This window comes from Monodon monoceros, unplaced genomic scaffold (genome assembly GCF_005190385.1).
Source record: "Monodon monoceros isolate NGI ecotype Baffin Bay Population unplaced genomic scaffold, NGI_Narwhal_1 Super_Scaffold_21, whole genome shotgun sequence".
Taxonomy (NCBI): domain Eukaryota; kingdom Metazoa; phylum Chordata; class Mammalia; order Artiodactyla; family Monodontidae; genus Monodon; species Monodon monoceros.
This window is the reverse complement of record NW_021703778.1, coordinates 99,232,676-99,258,137: the sequence shown is the minus strand read 5'-3', so window position 1 is coordinate 99,258,137 and position 25,462 is coordinate 99,232,676. Positions and strand designations below refer to the sequence as shown.

At 39.2% G+C, this 25,462-nt stretch overlaps 1 protein-coding gene across 1 annotated transcript; it reads left to right on the top strand.

The window, feature by feature from the left end:
• The first annotated feature begins 15,677 nt into the window (after nucleotides 1–15,677).
• Nucleotides 15,678–16,690, top strand: LOC114904279 (olfactory receptor 5AU1). Its single transcript, XM_029238007.1, is given in 3 exon segments — nucleotides 15,678–15,911; nucleotides 15,913–16,520; nucleotides 16,522–16,690. Coding segments are annotated over 3 exon segments (930 nt in total). The 5' UTR covers nucleotides 15,678–15,758.
• The last annotated feature ends 8,772 nt before the right edge of the window (nucleotides 16,691–25,462 follow it).

The window sequence follows — 25,462 nt, the reverse complement described above, 5'->3', positions numbered from 1 at the left end:
TTTAAGGCTGAATAATGTTCCATTGTATGGTGTAAAGTGTTTCTGACACTAAATATATGTGTCTTTTTCTAGCACCAACCAGTTCATTCTGGTTCTCCAACATTGACTGGATGTCCAATAATTCAATTCTGACGGTAACTCCTGGAGTTAGTGCAGACCCCCACAGGTTAAGTACTTAATTCCAAAAGACTGCCCCAACTTCAGACCCCAGCTGAAAATGCAGTGCCCAAATTAGCCACTCTCTGCCTGGCCTATTGAAAATTTGGGGGTTCCAACAACCCTCACCTCCTGCCTCAGGTTCAATAATTCACTAGAACAACTCACAGAATTCAGGAAAGTGCTACGCTTACTTTTACTGATTTACTATAAAGGATGCATACAACTCAGGCACAGCCAAATGAAAGAGATGTATTGGAAAGACGTGGGGGTGGGGTGATGCAGAGCTTCCCTGCCTTTACCAGGTATGCTACCCTCCCAGCACATTGATGTGTTCACTGATCTGAAAGCTCACTGAACCTTGTTGTTTAGAGATATTTATGAAGGTTTCATTACATAGGCATGATTGGTTAAATTGTTGGCCACTGACGCTTGAATTTAATCTCCAGCCCCTCCCCGCTCCCCAAGGTTTGGGAGTGAGGCTGAAAGTTTTAGCCTTCTAATTAGTTGTTAGTTTTTTTGACGACCAGTCCCCATCCTGAAGATATCTAGGTGCAACCCCCCACCCCATGAGTAATCTCACTTGCATCCAAGAGACACTCTTTTCACGTAGGAGATTCCAAGAGTTTTAGGAAATCTGTGCCAGAAACTAGGAACAAAGTACAAATATTTATTTTTTATTATATCACATATATATCTATACATACATTGCTTTAAAAATTTTTATTGACGTATAGTTAATATACACTGTTGTGTTAGTTTCAAGTGTACAGCAAAGTGATTCAGTTATTCATATATATTCTTTTTCAGACTCTTTTCCATTATAGGTTATTATAAGATATTGAGTATAGATCCCTGTGCTATACAGTATGTCCTTGTTGTTTACCTATTTTATATATAGTAGTGTGTGTATGTTAATCCCAAACTCCTAATTTATCTCCCACCCCACCCCACCCCTCCATTCCATAAGTTTGTCTGCAAGTCTATTTCTGTTTTGTAAGTAAGCTCCTTTGTATTATTTTTTTTAGATTCCACATATAAGTGATATCATATATTTGTCTTTCTCTGTATCACTTACTTCACTTACTATGATAATCTCTAGGTCCATCCATGTTGCTGCAAATGGCATTATTTCATTCTTTTTTAATGGTTGAGTAATATTCCATTGTATATATATGCCACATCTTCTTCATCCATTTATCTATCAGTGGACATTTAGGTTGCTTCCATGTCTTGGCTATTGTACATAGTGCTGCTATGAACATTGGGGTGCATGTGTCTTTTCGAATTAGGGTTTTCTCCAGATATGTGCGTGGAGGTGGGATTGCTGGATCATATGGCAACTCTACTTTTAGTTTATTAAGGAACCTCCATACTGTTTCCATAGTGGCTGCACCAACTTACATTCCCATCAAAAGTGTAGGAAAGTTCCCTTTTCTCCACACCCTCTCCAGCATTTATTATTTGTAGACTTTTTAAAAATATAAATTTATTTATTTATTTTTGGCTGTGGTGGGTCTTCGTTGCTGCGCGTGGGCTTTCTCTAGTTGTGGCGAGCAGGGGCTACTCTTCATTATGGTGCGCAGGCTTCTATTTTTGCAGAGCACGGGCTCTAGGCACGTGGGCTTCAGTAGTTGTGGCTCGCGGGCTCTAGAGCACAGGCTCAGTAGTTGTGGCGCATGGGCTTAGTTCCTCCATGGCACGTGGGATCTTCCTGGAGCAGGGCTCGAACCCGTTTCCCCTTCATTGGCAGGCTGATTCTTAACCACTGTGCCAACAGGGAAGCCCTGTGGACTTTTTAATGATGGCCATTCTGACTGGTGTGAGGTGATACCTCATTGTAGTTTTGATTTGCATTTCTCTAATAAATAGCAATGTCAAGCATATTTTCATGTGCCTGTTGGTCATCTATATGTCTTCTTTGGAGAAATGTCTATTTAGGTCTGTCCATTTTTTGATTGGGTTGTGTTTTTTTTTATATTAAGCTATATGACCTCTTTGTATATTTTGGAAATCAATCTGTTGTTGGTAGCATCATTTGAAAATACTTTCTCCCAGCGTAACACAAGGTCTTTTCATTTTGTTTATGGTTTCCTTTGCTGTGCAAAAGCTTTTAAGTTTAATTAGGTCCCATTTGTTTATTTTTGTTTTTATTTTCATTACTCTAGGAGATGGATCCAAAAAAATATTGCTGCAATTTATGTCAAAGAGTGTTCTGCCTAGGTTTTCCTCTAGGAATTTTATAGTATACAGTCTTACATTTAGGTCTTTAATCCATTTTGAGTTTATTTTTGTTTATGGCATTAGAGAATGTTCTAATTTCATTCTTTTACACGTAGCTGTCCAGTTTTCCCAGCACCACTTATTGAAGACACTGTCTCTTCTCTGCTGTATATTTTTGCTTCCTTTGTCATAGATTAATTGACCATAAGTGCATGGGTTTATTTCTGGGCTTTCTATCCTGTTCCATTGCTCTTTATGTCTATTTTTGTGCCAGTACCATACTGTTTTGATTACTGTAGCTTTGTAGTATAGTCTGAAGTCAGGAGGCATGATTCCTCCAGCTCCGTTCTTCTTTCTCAAGATTGTTTTGGCTATCCAGGGTCTTTTGTGTTTCCATACAAATTAAAAAATTTTTGTTCTATTTCTGTGAAAAATCCCAGTGGTAATTTGATAGGGATTTAATTGGATCTGTAGATTGCCTTGGGTTTTTTTTTGGCTGTGCTCATGGCTTGTGGGATCTTAGTTCCCGACCAGGGATCAAACCCATGCCTCCCTGCAGTGGAGGCGTGGAGTCCTAACCACTGTACCTCCAGGGAATTCCTGGTAGTATTGTCATTTTAACAATATTGATTCTTCCAATCCAAGAACACAGTATACATAATTCAAAAAGAGTCATGTACCACAATGTTCATTGCAGCTCTATTTACAATAGCCAGGACATGGAAGTGACCAAAGTGTCCATCGACATATGAATGGATAAAGAAGATGTGGCACATATATACAATGGAATATTACTCAGCCATAAAAGGAAACGAAATTGAGTTATTTGTAGTGAGGTGCATGGACCTAGAGTCTGTCATACAGAGTGAAGTAAATCAAGAAGAGAAAAACAAATACTGCATGCTAACACATATATATGGAATCTAAAACAAAAAAATGGTTATGAAGAACCTAGGGGCAGGACAGGAATAAAGACGCAGACGTAGAGAATGGACTTGAGGACATGGAGGGAGGAAGGGTAAGCTGGGATAAAGTGAGAGAGTGGCATGGACTTATATATAACCAAATGTAAAATAGGTAGTGGGAAGCAGCCACATAGCACAGGGAGATCAGCTCGGTGCTTTGTGACCACCTAGAGGGGTGGGATAGGGACGGTGGCAGGGAGACGCAAGAGGGAGGAGGTATGGGGATATATGTAAATGTATAGGTCATTCACTATGTTATAAAGCAGAAACTAACACACCATTGTAAAGCAATTGTACTCCAATAACGATGTTAAAAATATATATATATATAGGGGGAAAAAAGTCAATTCTAAAATAAAGTTCTTGAAAAGGTGAAAAAAAAACCAAGAACATGGTATATCTTTCCATCTGTTTGTGTCATCTTTAATTTCTTTCATCAGCATCTTACAGTTTTCAGAGTACAGGTCTTTTGCCTCCTTAGGTAGGTTTATTCCTAGGTATATATACCACTTTTTTTTTTTCATATACCACTTTTGTTTATCCATCTGCTTAATGGACACCGGTTTGCTTCTACCTATTGACTATTGTGAATAATGCTGCTGTGAACATGGATGTACAAATATCTATTCAAGTTTCTGCTATCACTTTTTTGGGCTATATACTTTGAAGTAGAATTGCTGGATCATATGGGAATTCTGTTTAATTTTTTGAGGTGTTGTCACACCATTTTCTACAGTGGCTGCACCATTTTTTGGCTGTACCATGCGACTTGTGGGATCTTAGTTCCCCAACCAGGGATCAAACCCGGACCCCTGGCAGTGAGAGCACCGAGTCCTAACCCCTGGACCACCAGGGAATTCCCTTGGCTGCACCATTTTAAATTCCCATCAGCAATGCACAAAGGTTCAGATTTCTCCACATCCTCACTAACACTTGTTATTTTTTTTCTTTCTTTTTTTGATAATAGCCATCCTAAAAGATGTGAAGTGGTATCTCAATGTGTGTTTTTTTTATAGTCTCTTTTTTTAAAAATGTTTTTTATTTTTATTTATTTATTGCCACACCACAGCATGTGGGATCTTAATTCCCTGACAAGGGATCAAACCTGTGCCCCCTGCAGTGGAAGTGCAGAGTCCTAACCCCTGGAGTACCAGGGAATTCTGTGGTTTTGATTTGCATTTCGCTAATGATTAATGATGTTGAGCATTTTTGCTGTGCTTATTGGTCATTTTTATATGTTCTTTGGATTAAGTCTATTCAATTCCTTTGCCCATTTTTTAATTAACTTGTTTGTTTCATTTTTGTTGGGTTATAGAAGTCCTTTATGAATTCTGGATATCAGTTCCTTATGAGCTATATTCAAATATTTTCTTTCATTTTGTGGATTGTGTTTTCACTCTGTTGATAGATTTCTGTAGTGATTTTTAGAGATTGCTTAGATATTACATTATACATACAAAACTGATCACAATCTACTGCATTTAAAAAAATTTTATTTATTTTATTTATTTATCTTTGGCTGTGTTGGGTCTTTGTTGCAGTGTGCAGGCTTTCTCTAGTTGCGGTGAGCAGGGGCTACTCTTTGTTGCAGTGTGTGGGCTTCTCATTGTGGTGGCTTCTCTTGTTGTGGAGCACAGGCTCTAGGCATGCGGGCTTTAGTAATTGCGGCATGTGGGCTCAGTAGTTGTGGTTCGTGGGCTCTAGAGTGCAGGCTCAGTAGTTGTGGTGCATGGGCTTAGTTGCTCCATGGCATGTGGGATCATCCCAGACCAGGGCTCCAGTGTCCCCTGCATTGGCAGGCAGATTCTAAACCACTGCACCACCAGGGAAGCCCACAGTCTACTGCTTTTATTTTACCATTTTGAGCAAAATTTTGAAACCTTATTTAGATCCCTTTACCCTGTTCCTTCATCATAAAATTGTCTTAAATATTTCCTTTACCTGCACAGAGAACCACATCAGACAATTTTATTTTTGCTTCAACCATCAAACAGAATTTTTTTTTAATTCAAGAGGAGGATAGTGTATTACCTTTAGTCATATTTTTACCCTTTTCATTTTCCTATTTTTCATTACTAATATTCCAAAGTTTCTTTTTCAAGATCCTTTCTTTTTCAAGAACTTGCTTTATTCTTTAGAATAGGTTGGTTGACAAAAATTCTTAGTTTTACCTCAGTTGAAAATGTCTTTATTTAACTTTCCTTCCTGAGGGATATTTTCCCTGGATAAAGATTCATGGCTGACCATTCTTCCAGCACTTGAAGTGTGCCACTCCTTTCTGGCTTCCATGATTTCTCATGAGAAGTCTAATATTTGAATTCTTATTCCCCCATAGGTAATGTATTTTCTCTCTAGGTGTTTTCAAGATGTTTTCTTCGTTCTTAGTTTACAAAAGCTCTGATTATGATGTTCTCTGTGTGGATTTCTTTGGGTTCATCTTGTTAGGAATTATTTGCTAGGCTTCTTGAATCTGTAGGTTTATGCCTGTCACCTAATTTGGGGGAAATTTAGCTTTTTTTTTTTAATTTAAAAATTCTCATTCTCTTTCTGTTCTTCTGGGACTCTGATCATACAAATGTTAGATCTTTTGTTATCGTCCCACAGGTACCTGAGGTTTTGGGGATTTTGACGTTTTTCTTGTTTTCTTTAGCTGTTGTTGTTGGTGGTCTCTTTGTTTGTTTAGTTTGGGGTTTTTTTTGGTCCCTTTTCTCCCTGTTTATTGTTTAGATAGGGTAGCTTCTATTGTTCTATCTTCACATTCACATATTCTTTCCTCTGTCATCTGCATTTGTACTATTTTAGCCCATCCAGTTAGTCTTAAATTTCAGTTATTTTTAAGTTCTAAATTGGAAATTTAGATTTCCATGGAAATGGAATTTGGTTCTTATTTATATCTTCTATTTCTTTGCTGAGATTTCCTTTCTTTCACTTGTTTTACGCATGTTTATAATTTCTCATTGAAGTATTTTTATGATGGTTGCTTTAAAATCTTTCTAAGATAATTCCAACAGTGTCATTTTGGTGTTCATTTGGTGTTGCTTCATTGAAGTTGAGGCTTTCCTTGGTTCTTGGTATGACAACTGTTTTTTTTATTGTATCCTGGACATACTGGGTATTATTTTTTGATTTTCTGGATCTTATTTAAATCTTGTCTTTTAGCAGGCCTCCAATGACACCTTGCTGGTGGGGTAAGGGAGGACACCTCTTTTTTCCACTGGGTAGGGGTGAAAGTTTATGTTCTCCACTCAGCCTCTGCCTACATGGGGAGAAATGCTTCATTACTGCTGGGTAGGGGTAGAAATTTAGACTTTTGATTCAGCCTCTACTGACATCATGGGTATCCAGAGGGGCGCTTTGTTACTGTCAGGCAGGAATGGAAGTCTAGACCCTCCACTCAGCTTCTGCAGGGAGGGAGAATGGTGCCTCATTACTGCTGGATGGGTTGGAACTCTAGGTTCCTCATTTGGGACTGCTGACTGCAATTTTTGATATGGTGGTTTGTAGTAGTGTGAATATTGTCCGAAGATTTTCTATTCTCCTAGGCCACCCTTTGCCATTCCTTTGGCTAAAGAGAGGATTTGGGGAGGGCCTTTTTAAAAAATCTGTAATAATTTTTTTTTTTTTTTTCGGTACGCGGGCCTCTCACTGTTGTGGCCTCTCCCTGTTGTGGCCTCTCCCGTTGCGGAGCACAGCCTCCAGACGTGCAGGCTCAGCGGCCATGGCTCACGGGCCCAGCCACTCCGCAGCATGTGGGATCTTCCCAGACCGGGGCATGAACCCGTGTCCCCTGCATCCACAGGCGGACTCTCAACCACTGTGCCACCAGGGAAGCCCCAAAAAATATGTAATAATTTTTAAATCAGCTTGCAATTTCCAAAGACAAACTGCTGGGAATTTGAGTGGGACTGAATGTAATCTATAGATCAAAATGGAATGAATTTTTATAATTTTGAATCTTCCAATCTATGAAAATAATATAACTATTTATTTAGCCTTCTTTAGTTGTTTTAGTATTATGTAGTAGCTTTCATATACATCTTTCATTAGAATTCATTAATTTTGGATACCAGTAGAAATGCTATCATTTGATGTTTCATTTTCTAATGATCTTTTCTAATAATTTATTTTTTATGCATTAACTTTGTATTCAGGTCCTTGTAAAATTAACTTATTAATTCTGTAGATTCATTTTGGACTTTCTATGTATTCAATCATGTCTGTGAATAATAAAAGTTTTGTTTCTTCTTTTTCAATACCTCTTATTTCTTCTTCCTGCCTATTACACACTATTGAATACAAATTGTTCAGTTCAATATCAAAACAAAATTGTGATAGAGGACAACCCTGCTTCATTCCTGATCTCAGGGAGAAAACTTTTACTATTTATTGGATTTTAATAAAGCCAATAAATATGATGCTTGCTGTAAAGTTTTTGTATTTATCTTTTGTTAGATTAAGGATATTCTTTTTTATCACTAGTTTGCAAAGGTTTTTAAAAATCATGAGTGGATATGGAATTTTATCAAATGCTTACTCTCCATCAATTGTGACAATTATATATTTTATCCTTTATTTGGAATTAAAAAAAAATTTATTGGAGTATAGTTGATTTACAGTGTTGTGTTAGTTTCAGATGTACAGCAAAGTGAATCAGTTATATATATACATATATCCACTCTGTTTTTAGATTCTTTTCCCATATAGGCCCTTACATAGTACTGAGTAGAGTTCCCTGTGCTATACAGTAGGTCCTTATTAGTTATCTGTTTTATATATAGTAGTGTGTATATGTCAGTCCCAACCTCCCCGCCCTTACCCGCAGTAACCATAAGTTTGTTTTCTACATCTGTGACTCTACTTTTGTTTTGTAAATAAGTTCATTTGTACCCTTGCTTTAGATTCTATCTTGAATGTTAAATCAACTTTGCATTCCTAGAATAAAATCAACTTGATGTAAGATTTACCTTTTTTATATATTGCTGTCTTTGCTTTAGTAATATTTTATTTAGGATTTTTGTATCTATGTTCAGGAGAGAAATTGACCTGTAGGTTCCTTTCTTACAGTGTTTTTTAAGTTTCGTGGTCAAGGTTATGCTGGCCTCTTCCAATGAACTGAACAGAATTTCATCTTTTTCTATCCCCTGGAATTTTTTGTGTAATACAGATGTTATTTATTCTTTAAATATTTGGGAAATTTTACTGATAAGCCATCTGGGCCTAGACTTTTCTTTGTAGGGAATTTTTAAAAATTTATTTTTTTGGCTACATTCGGTCCTCATTGCTGTGCACAGGCTTTCTCTTGTTGCGGCGAGTGGGGGCTACTCTTCCTTGTGGTGCGCAGGCTTCTCACTGCAGTGGCTTCTCTTTTTGCGGAGCACGGGCTCTAGGGTATGTGGGCTTCAGTAGTTGTGGCACGCAAGCTCAGTAGTTGTGGCTCATGGGCTCTAGAGCGCAGGCTCAGTAGTTGTGGCACACAGGCTTAGTTGTTCCACAGCATGTGGGATCTTCCCGGACCAGGGCTCCAACCCATGTCCCCTGCATTGGCAGGCAGATTCTTAACTACTACGCCACCAGGGAAGTCCCGGGAATTTTCAATAATGGATAAAAATTTTTATTAGCTTTAGGACTATTCTGATTATCTATTTCCTCTTTGTTTTGGTAAGTTATGTTCTTTAAGAATGTTTTTCGGACTTCCCTGGTGACGCAGTGGTTAAGAGTCCACCTGACGGACTTCCCTGGTGGTGAGAGCCAAGGTCTCTCAAATTTCTGACCAGCAGAAATCATGTGAAATACTAAGTGTTTATTGTTCTTTTAAGCTGCTAAATTTTAGGACAATTTGTTACACGGCAATAGATAAGTAATACAGACTTTGGTACATGGAAGTGAGACGTTGAAAAGTTATAGTGTCTTTGACAGTACGGTGGGAGGAAGCTGAAAGAACTTTGAGGAAAGTATCAGTGAAAGTCTGAAAGGCTTTGAGGAGACTTAGCAAAATTCAGATAGCCTTTGAGAAGGCTGCCAATGGGACTTAAATAAACCTGAGGATAGTGTTATTGGAAACTGGAGAAAAAAATTCTGTGTTATGCAGTGGCAGAGAGTTTAGCAACTCTGTTGTTACAGTAATGTAAGTGGTAGAAAATGTACCTAATGAAATGGGTGATCTGGGAATTCACTGGTGGTCCAGTGCTTAGGAGTGCATGCTGTCACTGCCCGAGGGCCCAGGTTCAATCCCTGGTCAAGGAACTAAGATCTCGCAAGCTGCGTGCAGCCAATCAATCAATCGATCAATCAGTCAATAAATCAATAAAGATGAAGCTGAGGGTGACAGTAAAATCTTTCATTAAGACCTTAGGAAGATCCAAGGTGGTGCCTCAGAGAACAGTTCAGACAAATGATAGGACTTCCAGGAAGCTTCAGAGTGTAGGCCCTCAGCAGTCTCAGCAGAGGTTCAAGGTAGAGCGTTATCTCAGAGATTTGTTAAGTTTTTAAGAATGTCATGGTGGCAGAATCACCACCAGCTTGAACTGTAAGACAGTAGAAAATGAAGAGAAGCCTTTCAATCCCCAAACTCCTTCAGACAGGAAGCAAGCTAAGAAAACTACTCAGCTACAAACACAGGCTAGCTTTCATATAAAATGAAGGATAATTTAGTGGGCAGAGCTATAATCTCAGAGTGGAGCCAAGAGCCACAGAGAATTATTCCTAGGATTTGAGTCCTAATCAAGGACTTGCCAACAAGTGTCTTACTGGATTTTAGAATTTTTGTGACTCAGTGACTCTTGTGTGCCCACCTTCCTCTACCCCCCCTTTTCCTGTAGTGGTTTTCCTATACCTGTCCTGCCATTATGTGTTTTGTGTGTGTAGAAGCCAGATGTAACTTGTGTGTTTAGCTCACCAATCTTATGACTGAGAGGAACTGTACTCAAGAAACTCTATGTAAGGAACCACATGTGATGCACTTCATCCATACCTGTACCTGATTTAGATGATGTGATTGTGGACCTTGAGCTGATACTGTAATGGAACGTGACTTTCGGGATTCTTGGGAGGGGGTGAGTATATTTTGAGGGTATATTCATGTGTAAGTTGGACGTGAATCAGTGAGGGCCAGAGGGAGGACTACGGTAGCCAGTCTTTGAGATGGCCCCAGTGATTCTCAGCTCCTGGTATTGATGCCCTTGTGTAGTCCACTCCCACAGTGCATGGGGCTGACCTGTGTAACCAGGAGGATACTGCAAAAATTACAGTACTGTGTCACTTCCAAAAGTATAAGAAAATGAATGTTTATTGAGATAATCTGTTGTGTGACAATAGATAACTAATCCAGTGACCAATTAATTTAAATATCATCATGAACTTATGGATTTAAGCATATTTGATAGACTTTGTTAAACTAAATATTATTGTTGGATATTTAAGGATAGCTACTAATAGAAATAGAGGAATCAGTAGAAGGGGAAAAACATACATTACAAAACAAAGAAAACTTAATCCAAAAGGAAACAGGAACAGGATCAGAGGGTGGGGGAGGGAAGCAAATTGGAAAAAGTGTGATAAATGGAAAACTCAAGGTGAGAAATAAAACAAATTCAATATACCTGAAAGCCCCAAAGGTTGAAAAGCAAAAAACCAATACCCCAAAATCTCACCTATATAAAAACAGATACTCTGATTAGTTAAAAGAGAATATTCTAGATATATGCTGTTTACAAAAGCCACACACACCTGAAACTTTGAGTGTTGGTTCCCCAAAGTGATTTTAATGTGAAACAAGCTAACAGACGCAAATAAAGGGCAAAAATTTCTTTACTGTAAGTAAAGGATGTGAGAAATCAACTGAATAAAGACACCTGCATGGAGAAGAAGATACAGCAGGACTCTATCAAAGTGACAATCATCTCTGGCTTTCAGGGCTCCACAAAGGCTGCCTATGATACCATCCCATCCTTTGCAAAGTTGCCTTTCACAGGGTTTGTTTGATTTCTGCCTAGCCCATACCAGCTCTTCTGATAAAGCCCCCAAATATTTCTGAATGCTTACTGTGTGTCAAGGTACATCTGAAATCAATTTTCCAGGCATATCATCATCCTAGAAGACCAAGATTTCAGGTCTGCCTGGGGAAATTCTGCAAACGTAATGGTGCAGAAAAGTTGGGACTAAAGGGTTAGCAGTAAAGAAATGAAAAAAGATATACCACGCTGAGTAATCAAAGTAAAACTGTAGTGACAGTATTAATTTCAGAAAAGTATGTTTCAGAGCCAAAATATTAGCAGGCATAAAGAAGGTCATTTTATAATGTAAGTGGGGAAATTTATCAAGAGGACATAACAATCTTAAATGTTTATGCACCTTATAACAAAACTTCAAAATACATGAAGCAAAACTGAAAAACAGCAAGGAGAAATCAACAAATTCACAATTACAGTTAGAGATTTCAATATATTCCCCTTTCAACTCTTGATAGAACAAGTAGGCAGAAAATTAGAAAGGATATAGTAGACTTGAACAACACTATCAAGGAACATGACCTAACTGACAATGATAGACCATTTGACCTAACAACAGCAGAATGTAATTCTTTTCAAGTGGTCATGGAACATTCATCAAAATACACCATATTCTGGGTGGGCCATAAACAAATCTCAATAAATTCAAAAGCATTCAAGGCATACAAAGTATGTTCTCTAATCACATGTTATTAAATTAGAAATCAATAACCGAAACATCTCTAGAAAATCCCCCAGTATTTGTTAAGTAAATCACATACCTCTAATTTTATTATGATCTTGATGGGTATAGAGGTCCTCAGCTGTAATCTAGGTCCCAGTGTACATTGGGTAACTGGAATAAAAGAAAGAAAAACTGTAAAAACTTTGTTTTCCAGTGTAGAAGAAATACAGATAATAATTACACAAGAGTTCAGTTTGGGGTTGAGGTAGAGAAGTCCTTTGGGGCTAATGACCAGTGTATTGTCAGGGATCTGGTGTGGAACCATTCCCTTCATTTCCAGTTTCCCAATCACCAGATTCCTCAAGGGTAGAGGAGCTAGTAACTTTGCAAACACGTTAATGGATCTACATGGGGCCAGTTATTCTCGCTTCCTCACCTGCCTGCTAAGCCCTCATTAATGAACACATCGTCCTCCCCAGCTGTGACCTGATGGGCCGCCCAGAGGAAAAGGTGGCTCTGGGGTGTCTCTTCCCAGTACAGGATAAGCTGTGAGTGCCTCTCAGGGAGGGAGCTGCCTCCCTCCCCTCACCACGTGGGAGGTTAATGTCAGTAGCAGGCTCTGATCCCCAGACTCAGTCTATGGACCGAATGAGTCTGGCTTTGTCTTTACTGTTTTTCTAATGAAGGCTTGTGTTCCGACCCCAGAGCAATAGCTCTGCCACCAAGTCACATGCTTTGTTGGAATTAAATGGTTTGCTTAAGGACATCTCAAGCAACCTTGAAGGAGGAAATTCACTGGTGTTTGATTATCACCAGGTAATACTCAGATTTCTGGGAACTGTTAACTACTGACACATATTCTGGAAGGAAGAGAATGTCCAGGACAGCCATCCTACCCCACAGGCTGATCTGATTTTCCAGGACATGGAGAATTCTAGCAACTTAGAAAGGATATTTATATGTGGCTCAGGGGAAGTTAACCCATGGTTTAGTGTTTCTTAAAGTATGGTTCAGCAACCACCTGTTTCAGATTCACCAGATTTGGGGGCCTGGCTATAGACTTACTGGCTCACATTTTCTGAGGTTGGGACCTGGAATCTGCACAGAAACAAGCTTCTCCAGTGAACCTTGGGCAGGGCACCTTAATGTTTAAGAACCCTTGCTTCGGATCACTGCTGCTCAGAGATACTGGCTGCTCCCTCTGACTGCCGGCTCTCCGTTGTACTCCCACTCTGCTAGCCCAAGGAGGAGGGCAAAGAAGCAGGTAGAAATAAAATCTCTTGCTTACTTCTCCCTCATCTACAGGCCCCAGGCACCTGCTCTCACTCCTAAACACTCCACTCCACAATCCATTTCCATATGATAAGACCACTCAAATTTTCTTCCTCGTTTTCATTCACAGGTACAGACTGCAGCCAACAGAAATAGTGGCTACCCCAGCATCCTCTGAAAGACTGTCAGAGATGTCAATTTCTCCACAATCTCTTGCTTGACTAACTCTCTATATTCTGAATAGTTTTGAATTTAGTGCAGGCTGGAGAAGAGAGATGAGAGAGGAAAGGGGAGAAGAATAGAAAGAGAGAGTAGATTTAAAGCAAGTAATAAATCAGAGGCTCTGATCAGCTACCCATTGTATTAACCACCACCCTACCCTACCCTATTCCAACCCACCTCCCTGCCTGAGTGTTGGCCACATTCCTTCTCTTCTCTGCTTTCGTCCATTCTTTTAATCAGAGAGGTACTTGCAGACCCATTACCCACACTGAAAGAGTCAACTGAGGAAGAAGATGTGAAGCTGCGTCTTAAGAAGTTCTGCTTCACTCTTAGCAACAATTCCTCAACTTCCTTGAAGTTCCTGTAAATTATTCCATCCTGGGATTTTTACAGTCAATTCTTTGAAGTCCTTGTAATTTGCCTTGAAGCTGAGTTGCCTTTTGACACCAATAGGGCCAATGACATTTGCAACCCAAATCTAGGGCTGTCCACATTCCTGCAATAATGGGGTTTATTATAAACTAGAAACTGTTGGGTGTAGAATGGCTGAATATTACATCTCAGTGACCAAATAAATCAGTTATGCTCCACGTGCTCTAAAAGAAGTTACCGAGGCTCCAATTTGGTATTCAAATTTGCCCTCGTATTTTGTGTCTTAACTTCATCAGGGCATGTTACCTCTTGGGGCATTACAATGCTTTCTTCTTGTCACCGTTCACCACTCACAGTGTTCTATCAACAGCCATAGTGCCTTCATTACCTACTTGACAGATAAATTTAGTCAACCCTATGTCCAGAGTCTTCCGCTGCTCTGGTAGTTTGCTGATTCCGGAAAGTCTGCCAGTGGGATGAACTAGAATCTTTTGCCTGTTCATTACAGCTCTTTCCTCTCTGGAATCCTCCCAACATCTTTCACAGCTGTATTATTCATTTACTCTCCTCAAGGCAGAAGGAGGGGGCTCAATTTTGTTCCTTTCTCTCCTACCCCAATCACATCTGCTGGTTTCAAAACCTTCACAACTGAAGATCCTCACCAAAGAGCACAGGGTACTTGACTGACTCCAGAGCCCAGAGGTAATTCAGGAACAGAGCAGCCAATGCGGCAGAAGAGAGTGTGGTGCTTAGGTGATGCATCATGGCTTTGTTCATTCTCTGAATAGAAAAGGCATTTTTACAAAGCCCTAGCCCTAGTCCTAGGGAGGGGCTGTTCCTTCCCTGCTGGCCCAACAGCCCTTGAGAACAAGGTGATTCTACTCACTGGAAACGACGGTGACTTCGTGAACGATGGGTGGCATTTTCCCTCTGGCTGATGCTCCCGAGTGCAAGGTCTCAGCCCTCTCTCTACAGCCCTACACCATCCCCATCTCTCCACATCCCGACCTCCATCACCTTTAGAGCCCATAGTAGTGTCTGGCTTGGGCCAAGTTCTGAGCGGCAATTTTATAGCTGAGCCAATGAACCACCTTTAACTCCTCTAGAACACTCAGGATCCTCTGAAGGCCTGTGTAGTCACTCTTGCTTAGTACACGTGTCTCTGTCTATTTTGTTTGGTGGTAGGTTGCTTGCCAAATCTTGTCATTGTTTCATTTATTCATTTTATTGTTGTTTAGTTTTGTGTTAGATCTATCTCTCCAATAAGAATAATCAAAGCTAACATTCTTTCTCAATGTGCCAGGCTTTGTTCAAGTGCTTTACATGAATTAAGCCATTGAATTTTTACAACAAGCTTTTGAGATTCGTGCTATTATCCCTATTTTACCGAAAACTGAAAATCAGAGAGGTTAAGAAACATTCCCAAGTTTACACAGCTAGTTAGTAGTGAGGTCCCGGCTTGGAACCTTGACAGTCTGACGCCAGAGCCTGTGTGCCTGAACACAAAATATACTGTCTCTAGAATATGAACTTCCTGAGGTCAGACACTCTTGAATTCCTGACAGGAAGGACACGGAGCTAAGCATATGGCAGACGGTCAATAAATACTTGGTAAGTAACTGTTTCATTATTTAGAATTTTTTAAGATCCTTAAGAGAGCAAACTGTGTATATTTCTTTTATATTTTCCATTGCTGCTCAAGTCATGCTTCCTAACTAACCAACCAGCCAAGTAGTGGAGAACTTCTCTATGACAAAGTTCTATCGACAATCTTCACAAGGCTGTCCTTAGGGCAGAACTAAACCAGTGAGAGCCCCTGGGTGTTTCACCTCATTTCTGGTGGTCCTCTCTTTCCACGTCGCAGAGCACTGGAGAAATATGGAAAGGGCAAACCTGAGCCGAGGGATTGAGTTTGAGCTCTTGGGCCTCACCAGTGACCCCTGGCTCCTGAGGCTGCTCTTCATGGTGTTCCTGGGCAAGTACACTATCACGCTGCTGGGGAATCTGATCATGTTCATTATGATCCACGTTGAGTGCCACCTTGCACACACCCGTGTACTCCCTTCTGAAGAGCCTCTCCTTCTTGGATTTCTGCTACTCCTCCACAGTTGTCCCCCAGACCCTGGTGAACTTCTTAGCCAAGAGGAAGGTGATCTCTTATCCCGGCTGCATGGCTCAGATGTTTTTCTATGCGGGTTTTGCCACCAGTGAGCGCTATCTCGTTGCTGCCATGGCCTACGACCACTATGCGGCTATTTGTAACCCCCTGCTCTACTCAATTGCCATGTCTCCTGAGGTCTGTGCCTCTCTGATCGTGGGCTCCTACAGTGCAGGATTCCTCAGTTCTCTAATCCACATGAGCTGTATCTTTAGTCTGAAATTCTGTGGTGCTCACGTGGTCACTCACTTCTGTGATGGACCGCCCATCCTGTCTCCATCACGTGTGGACACTTCGCTGTGTGAAATCCTGCTCTTCATTTTTGCTGGTTTCAACCTTTTGAGCTGTACCCTCACCATCTTGGTCTCCTACCTCTTCATTCTCATCACCATCCTGAGAAGGAACTCAGCCCAGGGCAGGTTCAAGGCCATTTCCACCTGTGCTTCCCACTTCGCTGCTGTGTGCCGCTTCTATGGCACAACACTTCATGTACCTGCGCCCCAGGTCCAGCCACTCCCTGACCCAAGACCGCATGGTTGCTGTGATCTACACAGTGGTGATCCCAATGCTGAACCCCCTTATCTACTCTCTGAGAAACAAGGATGTGAAAGAAGCTTTAAGAAAGGTTTGGGGAAGGAAAATAATGGAATGATCTTCTCAGTTCATCACCATATATCTTTAGAAAACTGAGGGTACTTTATGTGGTGCCAGCCTGAGTACAATCCCATGCTCACCCCTATTTATAGGGGGCACTCTCTGGTCTGCAGGTGCTTCTGCATCTACCTGCCACAGAAAGAATTGATGGTGTCATAGAGACTAAAAAGAAGCAAGGAGTGTCAGCTTGTTGCATAATTGGACTCACTGGCAATATTTAGTCATGCCTTTGTTCAGATGCTTCATTCATATTTCCATGTTTGTGAATATTTTAGTTTATTATTACAAACTGACATTTATATTCTTCATAATGAAATTCTTCCCTTGACTAACTTGAAGACCTTCACTTCTTGGGGAAATCCTCCCCATTCTTTACAATCTCTTCTTTGTAAAGGCTGACTCCTTGACTTAAATTTTTTTTGATTGACTAACTATTCGAATGATACTATAACAACAATTTCAAAAGCTCAGATGATGTTCTATTGTCTTTACTGACTTTTTTTCCTGGCTAAATAGCTACTTAGTCACTTCCAAACTGGATAAACTTGAGCAAGTTACTTGGCTTTTCTGAGCCACAGATATCTCATCTTTTAATTGGTGTGAGTTTTAAACTAAGCATTCAATTAGATATTGCAGGTAAATCATTCAGCACAAGATAGGCATTTGTGGACTTCCCTGGTGGTCCAGCAATTAAGACTCTGCACTTCCACTGCAGGGGGAACGGGTTTGGTCCCTGGTCGGGGAACTAAGATCCTGCATGCCACACGCCCCATCTTTTCCTTTCTATCAGCCCCTAAGTTCTCACAAAGTGAGAGAGAGGAGTACATGTTCTGCCATTCACAAAGGTTTGTTGTCCCTGCTTGGTTCTTGGTAGTTTATGAGTTGTGATTGAATCAAATTAAATCTTTTTAAATAAGAAGAATCACATAGAGGGAGCTCAATCAAACATAATATTCCTGGGCTCTCTGTGCTCATTGACACACCTGAGGAAAATAAATCAGGCACGCTTGGCTAGTCCCCTGACAAGGGGAGACCTGCCTCGGGCCGGTGCTTCCATGACTGGGTCAGCAAGGTCTGCCTAACTCTGGACTTTAGTTTCCAAAGTCCATTTCCCACAGATGCAATCCATGAACTCTAATCTAGCCTTTAATGGTAATATGATTGATATTTTTCTCCCTGATTACATCTTATGCTTTTTCTACATTGTTCAGGATCACAAGGGAAAGAATGGTGCTATATATATTGACACACCCACACAAAGATCCTGACACTGAACTTGTTTCTGAATTTTAATGGAAATTTCACCTTTTATTGTAGAGTTTACTGTTAGCCTTCAATAATGAATGTTGATCATATTTAAGTATAGTGACTTTTTTTTAGTGCTAATTAGAGATTTTCTTAGTGGCAGTGTAGTCTAGCTGATAAGGATGTGGGCTCTAGAGAAACACAACCTTTCGTCAAATCCTGGCTCCATCATTTCCTATATGTGGGACATTATTTAACCTCTCTGAGTTCAAGTTTTCTCTTTTGTAAAATAGCAATAATAATGATTGCAGCAATACAGTTGTTAGGAAAATTAAGTACGTTAATGCAAACAAAGTACTTAGAACCGATGCCTGGCACATAGCCAGCACTTAAACATTAGCTGTTATTATTAGAAACGGCTGCTGACAATGCCTTATATCACTCAATATAATCATGTGATCTTCCTCCTTTATTTTGTTCCCATGGTGAATTGAAGACATCGGTTTTCTAATGTTAAACTATTACTGTTTCCTGGAGTCCTACTTAGTCATGAAATGATTTTCTTTTAATAGACTGTTGGATTTGATTTGCAAAGATTTTATTTAGACTATTTGCATCTGTATTCAAAGATAAAGTTCATCTATTATCTTTTCATATTATCTTTATTATGTTTTAATATTAAGTGTAGGCTAGTCTTATAAAATGTATTTTAAGTTCTTCTTTTCCTATAGTGTGGAATAATTTAAATAAGATAGGAATATCTGTTCTTTAAAAATGATATATGCTCTGCTATAAAACCATCTGAGACTGGTATGTTTTTAAAAGGTAGATCTTTAATTACTCTTCTAATTTCTTATATGATTATTGGTTTCATTTTAGGTTTTCTCCCTGCTTATTAAGTCAGTTACATCATTTGTATTTTGCTCAAAAATTGTTTCCTTCTTCTATGTTTTCAAATTTATTGCCATGAGTTGCACATAACATTCTCTTATAATTTTTGTATTTGTTCTTTAGGTCGGTAACATCTGCACTTACTCTTCTAAGTCTCTCCAGAGAGTTTGTTCCATTTTTTAGGACAATCCAAAAAAAGATCCTCTACCACAAAATGAGAGAAATGGATTAAGTGGTCTGTAAGGATCTTCTGGACTCTAATAGTCTATGAGATAAACATTTGAAGAAAGACAATGTTGAGGAAGGATTAAACACGTATACTGCCTAGATTCCAATCCCAGATCTGTCACTCACTAGCAATGTAAACTTGGGGAAGTTCTTTTACTTCTCTCTGCTAAGTTTTTCTCATTTGGGAAATAGAAGTAACAATAAAAGCTATCTCATGTATAAAACTGTTGTGAAAATTAAATGACATAATACTTATACTTGTGGAATTTAAATGACATAATATCGAAAACATTGTCTGACACATAGTAAACCTTTCCTAAGTCTGTATTAGCTACTTTTATTTCTTTTGTGTGTTTCTGTGGTTATATTGCCTTATACATTCTTCATATATTTGTTTGTTTTATTTTCTTTAATAATGCTTAACAGAAGATTTTATCAACCTTCTAAAACATTCTGTTTTCTGGTTTTTCTTCTTATTTCTACAATGTATCAGCTTCCCATTTTTGTATGCTGAAAACTAATCTTTTGTTGGTTAAATGTGTGGCAAGTACCTTCACCTAGTTATGTCTTCTAAATATGTTATTTATTTTTACTTTCTTTATGACGTGTTGATTAACAGAAGGCCTTAATTTTAATATGAGCAGATTTAGCAATACTTTCTTTTCTGGTTTGAATTTTTTTAATGTGTATCTTAAGAATCTTTCCCAAATGTAAAATCATAAAGATATTCTCTATGTTTTCTTCTAAATGTTTTTAAAAGTTTTGCCTTCACATTTGTTTTGCTGTTAGGTTGGGATTAAATTTCTTTTTTTTCAAAATCGATACCCAATTGTCCCAGACCATTTCTTGCATAGGCACTCAATACCTCATGGATCTGCAATGCCAGTTCTGTCTAAATCAAATTCCACATATGCATGAGTCCTTTTCTTGGTTCTCTATTCTGTTTTATTGGTCCATTTGTATTCCTCTGCACTGATACCACACTGTCTTAATTACTTTATCTTTACAATAAATCTGTATCTTGTGAGCACATATTCCTCCTCCCCCCCATTTTCTATATTTTCTTTTTGTCTTTATCTTTCAACAGGTTTATTATGATGTGTCTGTTTTTGAATCTCTTTGCATTTATCCTAGTTGGAATTCATTAAGTCTCTTGGGTGTGTAGATTAGTATTTTCATCAAATTTGAGAATGTTTAATCCATTATTTCTTTGTATATTTTTTTTTCTCCATTCTCTCACTCCTCTTCTGTTTGTACTCCAAGTATGCATATGCTGGTGCCCTTAAGTATGCCTCACATTTTCTGAGTCTCTGTTTATTTATCTTTATTTTTTTTCTCTCTGTTCTTTGGATTACAAAATCTCTATCAATCCGTCTTCAAATCACTGATTCTTCTGCTAATTTAAAGATACCATTGGGCTTCTCTAGTAAATTTTTCAGTTTGGTTATTTTACTTTTCAACTTCAGAATTTCCATTTGGTTCTTTTTTGTAATTTCTATCTATTTATATCCTCTACTTGATGAGAAATTGTCATCATATAATCCTTCTTTAATCATGACTTTCTTTGGTTCTTTGAATATGTCTATAATAGCTGCTGCTAAGTCTTTGGTTGCTAAGCCCATTTTCTGGGCCTGCTCATAGGCAGTTTCTGTTGCCTCCCCCTCCCCAATCCCACCCTCGGCCCCCCACGTATGAGTCACAATTTCCTTTTCTTTACATTTCTCATAATTTTGTTGTTGTTGTTGAAAACTGGATGTTTGAGATGATAAAGCAATTCTGGATACTAATGTCATCCTCCCCATCCGAGGCTTGTTGTTGTTTGTTTAGTGACTTGGCTGGATTATTTTGAGGATGTCTATTTCCTCCACAGCATATAGCCTCTGATGTCACACCCTGAAGGGTGCAGGCTTAGGAATATGGATAATCATCTTGGGTGTTTTTAGCAGGGCTCTTTTTGACTGTTTCCCTGATCTCTCTATTCAGCTGCCTGCCTCTATATCATACCCAGCTCATAGGCTTCACTAATTGGTGGCTGATTGCTTTATTGTTTTTGACAATGCCCTAGGGCATAAATTCTTCCAGTCAATTAAATTCAGGCCTCTTCCTACAGGTGGTTTTGAGGCCAGTCTCTGGGTTTGTTCTGAGGACTCTTTATAGCTGTCTCTTTCCGTGATTCTGGTAAACTAGCTGGCCTACAGTTTACTTTGTTCCTTTCATGGAGCTTCCAGCCACCTCTTAATGGCTTACAATTTAAATCTCCATTGTTTTTGACCCTCACATTATTTTTGATGCTATTGTGAATGGGATCACTTTTTCACATAATTCATTGTTAGTGTATGGAAATGCTACTTATTTTTGCATGTTAATTTTGCATCCTGGGTTTCCTTGGTGGCGCAGTGGTTAAGAATCCGCCTGTCAATGCAGGGGACACGGGATGAAGCCCTGGTCTGGGAAGATCCCACATGCTGCAGAGCAACTAAGCCTGTGTGCCACAACTACTGAGCCCGTGTGCCGCAACTACCAAAGCCCATGCGCCTAGAGCCTGTGCTCCGCAACAAGAGAAGCCACCGCAATGAGAAGCCCACACACCGCAACGAAGAGCAGCCCCCGCTTGCCACTAGAGAAAGCCCATGCGCAGCAACAAAGACCCAAAGCAGCCAAAAATAAATAAAAATAAAATAAATTTATATAAAAAAATTTTGCATCCTGCACCTTTACTGAATTTATTGATTAGATCTAACAGTTTTGTTTTTTGTGTTTTTTTTGGTGGAGTCCTTAGGATTTTCTATACATAAAATCATGTCATCTGCAAATAGGGACAATTTTACTTCTTGCTTTCTAGTTCTGATACTTTTTATTTCTTTCTCTTGCTTGATTGCTCTGGCTAGGACTTCCAGTACTATGTTGAATAGGAGTGGTAAGAGTGGGCACAAACTTGTCTTGTTCCTGACCTAAGAGGAAAAGTTTTCAACATTTCACCATTGAGTATGATGTTAGCTGTGGACCTGCCATATATTGCCACCATGCTCTTTTTTCAATTAAAGTCAGTTCACTTGGGGAGAGTGCCACAGCCCTTAAGAACCACCCCTGCCACTGAGAAAAATCTCAGCCACTGCTTCAGGACTCGGGTGGAGATAGTTGCCTGCTTTTCTTGGAATGATTCCCCTGCTTTATTAGCAGGCCACAGGGTAGAGCAGTAATCTCTGGTCTTCTTGGCTTGCCTCTCTTGCTGTGGAACTCCACCATAACACTACCCTATGAACACACTGGATGAGGCTAATTGGGGTCCCAGTATTCTCAGCCTGCCATGCCTCAGGTAGAGCCTCTGCTCAATGAGTGGGAACCAGGTGGAAGAAGGGAGACTTTGATATCTTGGCACACTTGTCTCAAATTTAACCTTTGCAACATGGAATTTGGAGAGATGAGAAATGCTGGCGGCATGTCCCTCCCAGTGAGATACGATAGCCATTGGCTGAGATCTGGGGGAAGATGGTACCTGTCTTACTGGCCAAACCTGCTTGGAATGGACAAAACCTGCTTGGTGTGGAGAAAAGGGAACTCTCTTGCACTGTTGGTGGGAATGTAAATTGATACAGCCACTATGGAGAACAGTATGGAGGTTCCTTAAAAACCTAAAAATAGAATAACTATATGACCCAGCAATCCCACTACTGGGCATTTACCCAGAGAAAACTGTAGTTCAAAAAGACACATGCATACCACTGATGAACACAGATGCAAAAATCCTCAACAAAATACTAGCAAACAGAATCCAGCAGCACATTAAAAGGATCATACACCATGATCAAGTGGGGTTTATCCCAGGAATGCAAGGATTCTTCAATATACACAAATCAATCAATGTGATACACCATATTAACAAATTGAAGGAGAAAAACCATATGATCATCTCAAGAGATGCAGAAAAAGCTTTTGACAAAATTCAACACCTATTTATTATAAAAACCCTCCAGAAAGTAGGCATAGAGGGAACTAACCTCAACATAATAAAGGCCATATATGACAAACCCACAGCCAACATCATCCTCAACGGTGAAAAACTGAAACCATTTCCACTAAGATCAGGAACAAGACAAGGTTGCCCACTCTCACCACTGTTATTCAACATTGTATTGGAAGTTTTAGCCACAGCAATCAGAGAAGAAAAAGAAATAAAAGAAATCCAAATTGGAAAAGAAGAAGTAAATCTGTCACTGTTTGCAGATGATATGATACTATACATAGAGAATCCTAAAGACTCTACCAGAAAACTACTAGAGCTAATCAATGAATTTGGTAAAGTAACAGGTTACAAAATTAATGCACAGAAATCTCTTGCATTCTGATACACTAATGATGAAAAATCTGAAAGAGAAATTATGGAAACACTCCCATTTACCACTGTAACAAAAAGAATAAAATACCTAGGAATAAACCTACCTAAGGAGACAAAAGACCTGTATGCAGAAAACTATAAGACACTGATGAAAAAAATTAAAGATGATACAAACAGATGGAGAGATATACCATGTTCTTGGATTGGAAGAATCAACATTGTGAAAATGACTATACTACCTAAAGCAATCTCTACAAATTCAATGCAATCCCTATCAAACTACCACTGGCATTTTTCACAGAACTAGAACAAAAAATTTCACAATTTGTATGGAAACATAAAAGACCCCGAATAGCCAAAGCAATCTTGAGAAAGAAAAATGGAGCTGGAGGAATCAGGCTCCCTGACTTCAGACCATACTACAAGGCTACAGTAATAAAGACAGTCTGGTACTGGCACAAAAACAGAAATATAGATCAATGGTACAGGATAGAATGCCCAGAGATAAACCCACACACATATGGTCACCTAATTTACTACAAAGGAGGCAAGAACATACAATGGAGAAAAGACAGCCTCTTCAATAAGTGGTGCTGGGAAAACTGGACAGCTACATGTAAAAGAATGAAATTAGAACACTACCTAACACCGTACACAAAAATAAACTCAAAATGGATTAAAGACCTAAATGTAAGGCCAGACACTATCAAACTCTTAGAGGAAAACATAGGCAGAACACTCTATGTTCACATAAATCACAGCAAGATCCTTTTTGATCCACCTCCTAGAGAAATGGAAATAAACACAAAAATAAACAAATGGGACCTAATGAAACTTAAAAGCTTTTGCACAGCAAAGGAAACCATAAACAAGACGAAAAGACAACCCTCAGAATAGGAGAAAATATTTGCAAATGAAGCAACTGACAAAGGATTAATCTCCAAAATTTACAAGCAGCTCAATATCAAAAAAACAAACAACCCAATCCAAAAATGGGCAGAAGAGCTAAATAGACATTTTCCTAAAGAAGATATACAGATTATCAACAAACACATGAAAGAATGTTCAACATCATTAATCATTAGAGAAATGCAAATCAAAACTACAATGAGATATCATCTCACACCAGTCAGAATGGCCATCATCAAAAAATCTAGAAACAATAAATGCTGGAGAGGGTGTAGAGAAGAGGGAACCCTCTTGCACTGTTGGTGGGAATGTAAATTGATACAGCCACTATGGAGAACAGTATGGAGGTTCCTTAAAAAACTAGAAATAGAACTACCATATGACCCAGCAATCCCACTACTGGGCATATACCCTGAGAGAACCATAATTCAAAAAGAGACATGTACCACAATGTTCATTGCAACACTATTTACAATCGCCAGGACATGGAAGCAACCTAAGTGTCCATCAACAGATGAATGGGTAAAGAAGATGTGGCACATATATACAATGGAATATTATTCAGCCATAAAAAGAAACGAAATTGAGTTATTTGTAGTGAGGTGGATGGACCCAGAGTCTGTCATACAGAGTGAAGTAATTCAGAAAGAGAAAAACAAATACCGTATGTTAACACATAAATATGGAATCTAAAAAAAAAAAGAAGAAATGGTTATGAAGAACCTAGGGTCAGGACGGGAATAAAGATGCAGACCTACTAGAGAACGGACTTGAGGACATGGGGAGGGGGAAGGGTAAGCTGGGACAAAGTGAGAGAGTGGCATGGACCTATATATACTACCAAATGTAAAAGAGATAGCTAGTGGGAAGCAGCCGCATAGCACAGGGAGATCAGCTCGGTGCTTTGTGACCACCTAGAGGGGTGGGATAGGGAGCGTGGGAGGGAGGGAGACACAAGAGGGAAGAGATATGGGGATATATGTATATGTATAGCTGATTCACTTTGTTATAAAGCAGAAACTAACACACCATTGTAAAGCAATTATACTCCAGTAAAGATGTTTAAAAAAATGTATTACAAGAAAAATAAGTCTGTTTAAGTAGGTTTTACAGGCACATGATTAAAAGCATTAAAAATGTATTACAAGAAAAATAAGTCAG